The sequence below is a fragment of the Pleurodeles waltl genome, chromosome 7 (assembly GCF_031143425.1).
Source record: "Pleurodeles waltl isolate 20211129_DDA chromosome 7, aPleWal1.hap1.20221129, whole genome shotgun sequence".
NCBI lineage: Eukaryota > Metazoa > Chordata > Amphibia > Caudata > Salamandridae > Pleurodeles > Pleurodeles waltl.
The window spans coordinates 1,036,326,206-1,036,339,117 of NC_090446.1; the positions used below are offsets into that span (position 1 = coordinate 1,036,326,206).

Below are 12,912 nucleotides of genomic sequence, written 5' to 3' on the forward strand. Positions count from 1 at the left end.
CAATTCAGTTCTAATTAATCACAACAATTTCACTGTTGCTCGTTTATCTTACATTTAATACAAATGTGTGCGAAAAAGCAATGGTAAAGACAATAGGTCTGACTATTTTTAGATGCATGTGCTCACTGTCATGTGATATGGTTTAATGTTCTAACAGAAAGCAGAGAGGGGAATTTAAATAATGCTCACGATGCATCAAGGACAGGGTTACAGTACATGTTTTTGGCCATGCCTCTTGCAAAGGACTCCTCATTATGTTTCTTTAGCAACAGTGGTTACCCACTTTTTCATTCCACTAAAACCACTGCAAATATCAATCGGATAACTTTCTATCAACCACCTAGAAAACTGCAGAAAATTCTCCTTCTTGCCGGTAAGCAGATATTCTGACAAACTATTATTTATGTGATAGAGAAAATCTGTTTTTCCCAAATTCTGCACCTTCTGCTTGAAAATTAAGACCAATCTTAATTATCCAAACTAAGCAATTAGTGCTTTGGAAGTGCCTACTCTTATGTCAGGATTATGCCATCGATAAAATACATACCAGAATTCCAGCATGTTCAGAAACAGACGATCTCTGGAAGTAAGCCTTGTTCACCAGGCACTACCAAGGCAGCTTAAACTTCTAAGGACTGCTAAGAGGGTACATTTTTAAAATATAAGAATTGCTTATAATAGAGGGCATGCTCACACATTACCTACTAAAATCCATTAAATCCTCTCCTCAATCCTCTCCTTTAGTTGTGCATCCATCAGACACTACTGCTAAGATTTTTTATCTTTCTTAAATGGGATCTCGCTATGTCCTTTCTTCCTGGCTTCAAAAAGTACCTACTTATAGAACATGCTAGTTTTGACAAAAACTACTCCACGTTAGGATGTATGTGGTAGAAAATAAATCAGAGATGCATTATCAATATAAATGAGATAGATATATTTTTAACAAATAATTTACGGGGTGAATTCAACAAAACTTTTCATTTCTTCCCAATGCATTTTTGTGCAAATCGGCGCAGAGAACTGAGCTAAACAAGCAGTCTAAACCTGAGCTCAAATTACCGAGCCAAACCCCATCGAACTACAAAGCACAGCCAACAACAATGCCACATTGCATCTTTCGTGCAGTTGTAGGTAGCACAGTAAGAGCCCAGTTGTGACTGTTCTAAAAATAAATCAATGGCTGTCTTTCTTTTCGGACTACCATGCAAAGACAGTGGAACGTGAAAGATTTTGAAGTCGAACTGCTTCTATTGAGGCAGGCTCCTGGCATTGTAAGATCAGAATGTGCCACCATACTGTGCGGAAAAGTCAGAGAGAGGCTGGCAATGTGATCCCCTCACCTGCTCTTTCATTTCTGCGTAGACTTTCTGTGAGTTCAGCTCCACCTGCCTCTTAAACTCCTCCAAGGCAGTATCAGCCTGCTGGGCCTGCAGCCTCTGTATCTCTGTCACTCGGGTCAACTGTTCCTCCTTTTCCCTAAAAAGACACATTAAACACATTGAAGATCTTCAGCTTTGAAATCATGAAATAAAGAATAAGCACACACTTGTATTGGTAGCCCCCATACCCCCTACGTTTAACATTGTTGCCAGCTTTCTATTTCTTCTCTAAAATAAAAGTAAAAGATGTTTTAAAATAAATTACGGGAACAATGCACCTGGACACTAAGGCCTATCCAGAACAAACACTTTACTTTTCCTCTCTGCCAGGAGTGCTGAGTTTTAGTTCGCATCAAACCAATACCCAGGCAAAGTTGATTCCCGTCCTCAGATCACATGAACAACAAGCAGTGGCGAAACCAACAGACCTTGCCTTTGAGACTTCAAAAAAAAAAAGCCACACATTTTTAGGTGCGCCAATGCTTCATTAAACATGTGTACTTACAAAATTAGGTGGTGCCATCAATTTTATAGTTGCTGATACTAGAGTGATGGGTAAATATATATATGTATAAAAAAAAAAGAAATAAAAGAAACAAACAGAGCATAAGCACTTTTTGGTCGTCCGACAAAAATAAAAATGTACAAAAAAGCCTGTGAGTGTGCGAGGGGCAGCAATGACCAGCAGGGGGGCACAGACGCATCACTCGATGGAGAAGAGTGGGCAGGTGTGAAGGGGAAGAAGCACTTGAAGAATACACAAGTGCAAACGACGTAAGGTTTGGGGAGAGAAGCACGCAGGAGTGAACGTAACATGGAGGGGTGCAGTACAAAAACACACAGGCAAGAGAGGAACAGGAATCATGGTGGAAGGTGCACAAGGGAGGCAGCGGGAAAACACAAGCGGGTGCCCCTGGCATGCTGGAGGTAATTCTTGTTTTACTGAGGCATCCATGACAAAACGCTGGCTCCAGCATAAGAGGTCATTTTGGAATATAGGGTATCCATAGGGATATGTTGGTGCTGGCATACTGGAGGTAACTTTCCTCTCACTGGCCTACTAATGGTAATTCTTCCTACAACGGGCACCGAGGGTATGCTTGTGGTTACTCTGGGCTTTAGGAAAGACAATCATGGCATATCAGAAGGAGGTTTAGGCATCCATGACAAAATGCTGGCCCTCGCACACTCAAATCATTTTGTACCTACCTGCCACTCATGGTTTATGGATGGCATCAATGGCAAAAGTCTTGCACTGGCATATTGTGCACAATTCTTGGCTTAAGGGGGCACCCATGACAAATTGCTGGACCTGGCACAGTGGACACAATACTGAAATGCAGAGGCAACTTCTGCACATTTTGGAAAAAACGGCGGGTTAACTCCTGGGAAGCACCAGACTTCATTGGAATGGAACACGATTAAAATACTATTTAGTGAGTGCCTTTTTAGAGCCTACTGCTCTTGATCAAAATGCACTATTTGAACCAACTTCTTTAGAAGAATTGTTGTAATTCAGGGAAGTATTACGGCCCACCACTTTCAAAGATCAATAGCTGCTACTGATCCCACTGTGGAAAATAATAGTCAATACCTGAAATACATACAACAGGCCCTTCCAGAACCACACCACTAGAGACAATATGAATAAAACAGAACATTAGAAGAACGAGTTTAGAAGGATTTAAGCCAAAGGACTCAGAACAAAAAGTTAACTTAACCCAGTAGCCAGCACAGAATGACATAGTAGCTGGTTTCTGAGCCGATAAAATGACATCCGTTACAGAAGGCATCTAATTGACAACACTCAATTTCTTCGCTTGTAGAAGGAACGTCAGAGGATTTGGACTGATGACCAAACTATTCTGCTAAGAATGCAGACATATTCTGTTTGTGGTGGAGGACGATGACAATCAATTGGGCTTGATCTTCTCGCAGAGAGAGAACACAACCCAATGTATAGGGAAGAGTATAGCCCATTGGGTGTCCAGTCATTCCAGATATAAATTATCATCATAACAATGTTGGCGAAAATATCCCTTCATCACCATTGTCATCATCAAAACCTTGTTGGCTCTGATCAGAGCCTGAACTGAAAGGTTTTTTGAGCACCGGGGTACGGCTCAGAGATAAAGGTATGGTTCTGTCTGAGTCAGAACGAACTGGGGTCAGGTGTGACTGTATGGTTTTGAGAGGCGAACTCGGTAGAGGCCAAGATTGGCTCAAAGTCTGAGATGACTATAGGAATCGTTTTTCTCTGGTGCCAGCAACGTTGGTGCCGGCATTGATGTCAAGGAGATCAGAATGGATTTTGAAGCCGAAATGAAAGACAACTCTGGTCTTGGAGTAGAAACTGAGATGGGTTCTAGAGCCACAGATGGGTGATATCCGACTGGAGGCCTTTGCATAACCTTGGGGTCCGAAGGTACGCTAGAGGGAGGAGGGATGGTTGGGAAAATTTGCAAAATGGCTTCACTAAAGTCGTTAATCTGTTGCAGTTGTCACCCATGGACCTGGGAATTTGAAGTCCTTTGGTATCAGTTCCAGAACCAGCTCTTCAGAGTCTTTGCGATTTCTCAGGGTGTGATTGGGAGGACTGGGGCTGCTTGGTATTCTTGTGCTTCCACTTCAATATTGACATACCAGAAGACTTGGACCTTGAACAGGTCCATGCCCTTGTGACATCCAAGGCTTCTTTCGGGAGTTTGGTGATGTTAAGCGCCACATCCCGTTCCTGGATCACCTTTGGGTTCATAAGGGCACATTCCTCACAGGACTTAGAGTCATGCACCAAACTCTAACACCAGAGGCAGATCCTGTGGGGTTCTATCACAGACATCCATTTGCAACAGTCTCTACAAGTCTTAAAGTCTTTAGTTTTAGGAGGGAACATACTTCCCTTGCATACTGTAAATCTAAAAGTTGTGAGTGAGCTCTGTATCTAAGCACAAGGTGCAGAAAGTAAGGAACTGATGTCAGCATGCTGAGCTGGTGCTCATATGCAGCTCCGCTCCTCTCTTCCAGGTTGGAATGAAGTGGACATTGAGCTGCTCAGTGCCACCTATAGGCACGGAAAGTAATACTGTTTAAATTGCCTGGATCCAGGCTGGTGCTTGGGGATATGCGGCAGGTGAGAAATCTGCAGTTAGAAGTATCCATCAAAAAGAAGCTCTTATGTTACAAGCGCGGGAACAGAAGAGAAAGATGCCAGGGAAGAAGGGAAGAGATTATCTTGATGGCAGCTGAGGAGAGACAGTAAATTAATGCAATCTTTCTAGAGTAAGCATCAAGTAACCTGGTAGCCATTTTCTAATAGATAACCGAAAGGCAGTATGCAATGGATGCACTTTTAGGAAAATCATGGTAAAAAAGATCAAATTCTGTGTTTTATCAGCAAATATTGGATTCATTTATTGCTAGACACTGCTTTGGATGCATTAAAGATAATTTGTAATCTTAATGTTCCATTCTATGGCACCACAAGGTCCTCGTTAAAACCATGATAATTTGATTTTCCAAATGACATAGGAATACTCAGTAGGTAACAAGACCTTTATAATATGGCAGCCACTTGGTGCTTCAGCATGGGCATTGGAATTGCCTAGGACATATAAATATGTGGTATGAGAAGCCCGACTAGCACTGGAAACACGTGCATAAAGGGTTATGAGATGATTGCTGAATTTGCCAAAAGAAATAGTTTTGATATTGTTTTTAGTAACCTTTTTTTAACCCCTTCTGTGCCCAGGACGTAATGGTTACGTCCTGAGGCACAGTGCTGCTGTGCCCAGGACGTAACCATTACGTCCTGTGCACAGAGCCCAGAGGGAGCGCTCTCGCTCCCTCTGTGGGGTTCCCCCCCACCCCCCCAAGTCAGGGATGGAAGGGGAAGCCCTTCCCCTCCCACCCCCGACCCCCCCCAACCCCCCCTGTGACGTCAGCGCGCGAGCGCGCGCTGATTAGTCACAGGGTCTCCCCCATCGCGCTGGAAGCAGAGCTTCCAGCGCGATTGAAAAAGAAATGCTTTTGCATTTCTTTTTCAATCCCATGGGGGAGGCCCCGAGAGGCTTCAAAGGGAAGGAAATGTATTTCCTTCCCTTTGAAGTCTCTCACAGGTTTCAAAAGCCGGATTGCTTGCAATCCGGCTTTTGAAACCCCACTAGACACCAGGGATTTTTTTTTTTTCCTTGAAATTGGCAAAAGGGAGCGACCCCTTGGGCAAGGGTCGCTCCCAGGGGGGCATTTTTTTAGGAAGGCCTTTTCTGCCCCCCGTGGGGGCAGATTGGCCTATTATTAGGCCGATCTGCCCCCAGGGGGGGCAGAAACCTCTAGGCACCAGGGACCTTTTTTTTTTTTTTTTTGTGATGATTTCTTTTTTTTTAGGTGGGGAGCGATCCCTTAGGCAAGGGTCGCTCCCCTACGGGGCAATATATATTTAGGCCATTTCTGCCCCCCTTGGGGGCAGATTGGCCTATTTTGATAAGGCCAATCTGCCCCCAAGGGGGGCAGAAACCATTAGACACCAGGGAGTTTGTTTTTGCGCGCGTATGTCACGCAACAAAGCGACCCCTTTGGCAAGGGTCGCTCCCAGGGGGGGCAATTTTTTGGGAAGGCCTTTTCTGCCCCCCCTGGGGACAGATCGGCCTATTATTAGGCCGATCTGCCCCCAGGGGGGGCAGAAACCTCTAGGCACCAGGGATCTTTTTTTTTTTTTTTCTTTTTGTTATGTTTTCTTTTTTTTTTAGGTGGGGAGCGACCCCTTAGGCAAGGGTCGCTCCCCTAGGGGGCAAATTATATTTAGGCCATTTCTGCCCCCCTTGGGGGCAGATTGGCCTATTTTGATGAGGCCAATCTGCCCCCAAGGGGGGCAGAAACCATTAGACACCAGGGAGTTTTTTTTTTTTGCGTGAATTTCACGCAAGGGGAGCGACCCCTTAGGCAAGGGTCGCTCCCTGGGGGGGGGTGGGGGGGGGGGGATTATTTTAGGCCATTTCTGCCCCCCTGGGGGGGGTAGATCAGCCTATTTTGATTCGGCTGATCTGCCCCCAAGGGGGGCAGAAACCACTAGGCACCAGGGATTTATTTGTTTTTCTGTTTTACAGATGGGGAGCGACCCCCTTGGACAAGGGTCGCTCCCCTGGAGGGGCAAAATGTATTTAGGCCATTTCTGCCAGCTTTGGGGGCAGATCGGCCGATTTTAGGTCAATCTGCCCCCAAGCGGGGCAGAAACCACTAGGCACCAGGGATCTTTTTTTTGCGCCGTCACACAAGGAGAGCGACCTTGTAGTCAAGGGTCGCTCCCCGGGGGGGGGTAGGGGTGGGGGGGGGCAAAATTATTTTAGGCCATCTCTGCCCCCCCTGGGGGCAGATCGGCCTATTGGTATTAGGCCGGTCTACCCCCAGGGGGGGGCAGAAACCTCTAGGCGCCAGGGCAAATTTTTTTTTTGTGTTTTTTTTATTGGTTTGGTGTTTTTTTTAGAGAAGGGGAGCGACCCATCAGGCAAGGGTCGCTCCCCTGTGGGGCAAATTGTGTTTAGCCCATTTCTGCCCCCCTTGGGGGCAGATTGGTCGATTTTAAGGCAATCTGCCCCAAGGGGGCAGAAACCACTAGGCACCGGGGATTTGTTTTTTGGCGCCAATGTCACGCAGGGGGAGCGACCCCGTAGGCAATGGTCGCTCCGGGGGTGGGGGGGTGGGGGTTCAGGGGGCAAATTTATTTTAGGCCATTTCTGCCCCCCCTGGGGGCAGATCGGCCTATTATTAGGCCGATCTGCCCCCAGGGGAGGCAGAAACCTCTTGTTGCCAGGGCAAAAAAAAATGTTGTGTTTTTTTTTTGTTTGTTTGGTTTTTTTTTTTTAGAGATGGGGAGCGACCCATCAGGCAAGGGTTGCTCCCCTGGGGGGCAAATTGTGTTTAGACCATTTCTGCCCCCCTTGGGGGCAGATTGGTCGATTTTAGGTCAATCTGCCCCAAGGGGGCAGAAACCACTAGGCACCGGGGATTTGTTTTTTGGCGCCAATGTCACGCAGGGGGAGCGACCCCGTAGGCAAGGGTCGCTCCGGGGGGGGGGGGGGGGGGGGGGGTAATGGGTGTTCGGGGGGCAAATTTATTTTAGGCCATTTCTGCCCCCCCTGGGGGCAGATCGGCCTATTATTAGGCCGATCTGCCCCCAGGGGGGGCAGAAACCTCTTGTTGACAGGGCAAATTTTTTTTGTGTGTTTTTTTTTTTTGTGTTTTGGGCCATTTCCTTTTGTGGGCGCTAGGCCTACCCACACATCTCTAAAAAAAATTAGAGATGGGGAGCGACCCATCAGGCAAGGGTCGCTCCCCTGGGGGGCAAATTGTGTTTAGACCATTTCTGCCCCCCTTGGGGGCAGATTGGTAGATTTTAGGTCAATCTGCCCCAAGGGGGCAGAAACCACTAGGCACCGGGGATTTGTTTTTTGGCACCAATGTCACGCAGGGGGAGCGACCCCATAGGCAAGGGTCGCTCCGGGGGCGGGGGGTGGATGTTCGGGGGGCAAATTTATTTTAGGCCATTTCTGCCCCCCCTGGGGGCAGATCGGCCTATTATTAGGCCGATCTGCCACCGGGGGGGGGGGGCAGAAACCTCTAGGCGCCAGGGCAAATTTTTTTTGTGTGTTTTTTTTTTTTGTATGTTTGTTTTTTTAGAGATGGGGAGCGACCCATCAGGCAAGGGTCGCTCCCCTGGGGGGCAAACTGTGTTTAGACCATTTCTGCCCCCCTTGGGGGCAGATTGGTCGATTTTAGGTCAATCTGCCCCCAAGGGGGCAGAAACCACTAGGCACCGGGAATTTGTTTTTTGGCGCCAATGTCACGCAGGGGTAGCGACCCCGTAGGCAAGGGTCGCACCTGGGGAGGGGGGGTTTGGGGGGGTGGGAGGTCAAATTTATTTTAGGGCATTCCCCCCCCCCCCCCCCCCCCCCCCCCCCGGGGCCGGCTGAGCTAGAGGCCAAAATCCACAGGTAGGCACTTTGCAAAAAACACCTCTGTTTTCTGTGAAAAAATATGTTGTGTTTTGGGCCATTTCCTTTTGTGGGCGCTAGGCCTACCCACACAAGTGAGGTACCATTTTTATGGAGAGACTTAGGGGAACGCTGGGTGGAAGGAAATTTGTGGCTCCTCTCAGATTCCAGAACTTTCTGTCACCGAAATGAGAGGAAAAAGTGTTTTTTAGCCAGATTTTGATGTTTGCAAAGAATTCTGGGTAACAGAACCTGGTCAGAGCCCCGCAAATCACCCCATCTTGGATTCCCCTAGGTCTCTAGTTTTCAAAAATGCGCTGGTTTGCTAGGTTTACCCAGGTGCCGGCTGAGCTAGAGGCCAAAATCCACACGTAGGCACTGTTTTCTATGAAAAAATGTGATGTGTCCACGTTGTGTTTTGGGCCATTTCCTGTCGCGAGCGCTAGGCCTACCCACACAAGTGAGGTATCATTTTTATCGGGAGACGTGGGGGAACGCTGGGTGGAAGGAAATTTGTGGCTCCTCTCAGATTGTAGAACTTTCTGCCACAGAAATGTGAGGGACGTGTTTTTTTAGCCAAATTTTGAGGTTTGCAAAGGATTCTGGGTAACAGAACCTGGTCCGAGCCACACAAGTCACCCCATCTTGGATTCCCCTAGGTCTCTAGTTTTCAGAAATGCACAGGTTTGGTAGGTTTCCCTAGGTGGCGGCTGAGCTACAGACCAAAATCTACAGGTAGGCACTTTGCTAAAAACAGGTCTGTTTTCTGTGATGTGTCCACGTTGCGCTTTGGGGTGTTTCCTGTTGCGGGCGCTAGGCCTACCCACACAAGTGAGGTATCATTTGTATCGGGAGACGTGGGGGAACGCTGGGTGGAAGGAAATTTGTAGCTCCTCTCAGATTCCAGAACTTTCTGCCACAAAATTGTGAGGGACATGTGTTTTTTTAGCCAAATTTTGAGGTTTGCAAAGGATTCTGGGTAACAGAACCTGGTCCGAGCCCCGCAAGTCACCCCTCCTTGGATTCCCCTAGGTCTCTAGTTTTCAGAAATGCACAGGTTTGGTAGGTTTCCCTAGGTGCCGGCTGAGCTAGAGGCCAAAATCTACAGGTAGGCACTTCGCAAAAAACACCTCTGTTTTTTTCCAAAATTTAGAATGTGTCCACGTTGCGCTTTGGGGTGTTTCCTGTCGCCGGCGCTAGGCCTACCCACGCAAGTGAGGTATCATTTTTATCGGGAGACTTGGGGGAACGCTGGGTGGAAGGAAATTTGTAGCTCCTCTCAGATTCCAGAACTTTCTGCCACAGAAATGTGAGGGACATGTGTTTTTTTAGCCAAATTTTGAGGTTTGCAAAGGATTCTGGGTAACAGAACCTGGTCCGAGCCCCGCAAGTCACCCCTCCTTGGATTCCCCTAGGTCTCTAGTTTTCAGAAATGCACAGGTTTGGTAGGTTTCCCTAGGTGCCGGCTGAGCTAGAGGCCAAAATCTACAGGTAGGCACTTCGCAAAAAACACCTCTGTTTTTTTCCAAAATTTAGGATGTGTCCACGTTGCGCTTTGGGGTGTTTCCTGTCGCCGGCGCTAGGCCTACCCACGCAAGTGAGGTGTCATTTTTATCGGGAGACTTGGGGGAACGCTGGGTGGAAGGAAATTTGTAGCTCCTCTCAGATTCCAGAACTTTCTGCCACAGAAATGTGAGGGACATGTGTTTTTTTAGCCAAATGTTGAGGTTTGCAAAGGATTCTGGGTAACAGAACCTGGTCCGAGCCCCGCAAGTCACCCCTCCTTGGATTCCCCTAGGTCTCTAGTTTTCATAAATGCACAGGTTTGGTAGGTTTCCCTAGGTGCCGGCTGAGCTAGAGGCCAAAATCTACAGGTAGGCACTTCGCAAAAAACACCTCTGTTTTATTCCAAAATTTAGGATGTGTCCACGTTGCGCTTTGGGGTGTTTCCTGTCGCCGGCGCTAGGCCTACCCACGCAAGTGAGGTATCATTTTTATCGGGAGACTTGGGGGAACGCTGGGTGGAAGGAAATTTGTAGCTCCTCTCAGATTCCAGAACTTTCTGTGAGGGACATGTGTTTTTTTAGCCAAATTTTGAGGTTTGCAAAGGATTCTGGGTAACAGAACCTGGTCCGAGCCCCGCAAGTCACCCCTCCTTGGATTCCCCTAGGTCTCTAGTTTTCAGAAATGCACAGGTTTGGTAGGTTTTTCTAGGTGCCGGCTGAGCTAGAGGCCAAAATCTACAGGTAGGCACTTCGCAAAAAACACCTCTGTTTTTTCCCAAAATTTAGGATGTGTCCACGTTGCGCTTTGGGGTGTTTCCTGTCGCCGGCGCTAGGCCTACCCACGCAAGTGAGGTATCATTTTTATCGGGAGACTTGGGGGAACGCTGGGCGGAAGGAAATTTGTAGCTCCTCTCAGATTCCAGAACTTTCTGCCACAAAAATGTGAGGGACATGTGTTTTTTTAGCCAAATTTTGAGGTTTGCAAAGGATTCTGGGTAATAGAACCTGGTCCGAGCCCCGCAAGTCACCCCTCCTTGGATTCCCCTAGGTCTCTAGTTTTCAGAAATGCACAGGTTTGGTAGGTTTCCCTAGGTGCCGGCTGAGCTAGAGGCCAAAATCTACAGGTAGGCACTTCGCAAAAAACACCTCTGTTTTTTTCCAAAATTTAGGATGTGTCCACGTTGCGCTTTGGGGTGTTTCCTGTCGCCGACGCTAGGCCTACCCACGCAAGTGAGGTATCATTTTTATCGGGATACTTGGGGGAACGCTGGGTGGAAGGAAATTTGTAGCTCCTCTCAGATTCCAGAACTTTCTGCCACAGAAATGTGAGGGACATGTGTTTTTTTAGCCAAATTTTGAGGTTTGCAAAGGATTCTGGGTAACAGAACCTGGTCCGAGCCCCGCAAGTCACCCCTCCTTGGATTCCCCTAGGTCTCTAGTTTTCAGAAATGCACAGGTTTGGTAGGTTTCCCTAGGTGCCGGCTGAGCTAGAGGCCAAAATCTACAGGTAGGCACTTCGCAAAAAACACCTCTGTTTTTTTCCCAAATTTAGGATGTGTCCACGTTGCGCTTTGGGGTGTTTCCTGTCGCCGGCGCTAGGCCTACCCACGCAAGTGAGGTGTCATTTTTATCGGGAGACTTGGGGGAACGCTGGGTGGAAGGAAATTTGTAGCTCCTCTCAGATTCCAGAACTTTCTGCCACAGAAATGTGAGGGACATGTGTTTTTTTAGCCAAATTTTGAGGTTTGCAAAGGATTCTGGGTAACAGAACCTGGTCCGAGCCCCGCAAGTCACCCCTCCTTGGATTCCCCTAGGTCTCTAGTTTTCAGAAATGCACAGGTTTGGTAGGTTTCCCTAGGTGCCGGCTGAGCTAGAGGCCAAAATCTACAGGTAGGCACTTCGCAAAAAACACCTCTGTTTTTTTCCAAAATTTAGGATGTGTCCACGTTGCGCTTTGGGGTGTTTCCTGTCGCCGGCGCTAGGCCTACCCACGCAAGTGAGGTATCATTTTTATCGGGAGACTTGGGGGAACGCTGGGTGGAAGGAAATTTGTAGCTCCTCTCAGATTCCAGAACTTTCTGCCACAGAAATGTGAGGGACATGTGTTTTTTTAGCCAAATTTTGAGGTTTGCAAAGGATTCTGGGTAACAGAACCTGGTCCGAGCCCCGCAAGTCACCCCTCCTTGGATTCCCCTAGGTCTCCAGTTTTCAGAAATGCACAGGTTTGGTAGGTTTCCCTAGGTGCCGGCTGAGCTAGAGGCCAAAATCTACAGGTAGGCACTTCGCAAAAAACACCTCTGTTTTTTTCCAAAATTTAGGATGTGTCCACGTTGCGCTTTGGGGTGTTTCCTGTCTCCGGTGCTAGGCCTACCCACGCAAGTGAGGTATCATTTTTATCGGGAGACTTGGGGGAACGCTGGGTGGAAGGAAATTTGTAGCTCCTCTCAGATTCCAGAACTTTCTGCCACAGAAATGTGAGGGACATGTGTTTTTTTAGCCAAATTTTGAGGTTTGCAAAGGATTCTGGGTAACAGAACCTGGTCCGAGCCCCGCAAGTCACCCCTCCTTGGATTCCCCTAGGTCTCCAGTTTTCAGAAATGCACAGGTTTGGTAGGTTTCCCTAGGTGCCGGCTGAGCTAGAGGCCAAAATCTACAGGTAGGCACTTCGCAAAAAACACCTCTGTTTTTTTCCAAAATTTAGGATGTGTCCACGTTGCGCTTTGGGGTGTTTCCTGTCTCCGGTGCTAGGCCTACCCACGCAAGTGAGGTATCATTTTTATCGGGAGACTTGGGGGAACGCTGGGTGGAAGGAAATTTGTAGCTCCTCTCAGATTCCAGAACTTTCTGCCACAGAAATGTGAGGGACATGTGTTTTTTTAGCCAAATTTTGAGGTTTGCAAAGGATTCTGGGTAACAGAACCTGGTCCGAGCCCCGCAAGTCACCCCTCCTTGGATTCCCCTAGGTCTCTAGTTTTCAGAAATGCACAGGTTAGGTAGGTTTCCCTAGGTGCCGGCTGAGCTAGAGGCCAAAATCTACAG

General features: G+C 47.8%; 1 protein-coding gene across 4 annotated transcripts in view; it reads right to left on the reverse strand.

The window, feature by feature from the left end:
• The window catches only part of CEP112 (centrosomal protein 112), a 1,991,189-nt gene that overhangs the window by 904,512 nt on the left and 1,073,765 nt on the right, over window positions 1–12,912 (reverse strand). For all 4 annotated transcript variants that reach the window (XM_069199882.1, XM_069199881.1, XM_069199883.1 and 1 more), the window contains one exon: window positions 1,344–1,479. In XM_069199882.1, the coding sequence (XP_069055983.1) occupies window positions 1,344–1,479 (136 nt within the window). The remainder of the gene's footprint in view (window positions 1–1,343; window positions 1,480–12,912) is intronic.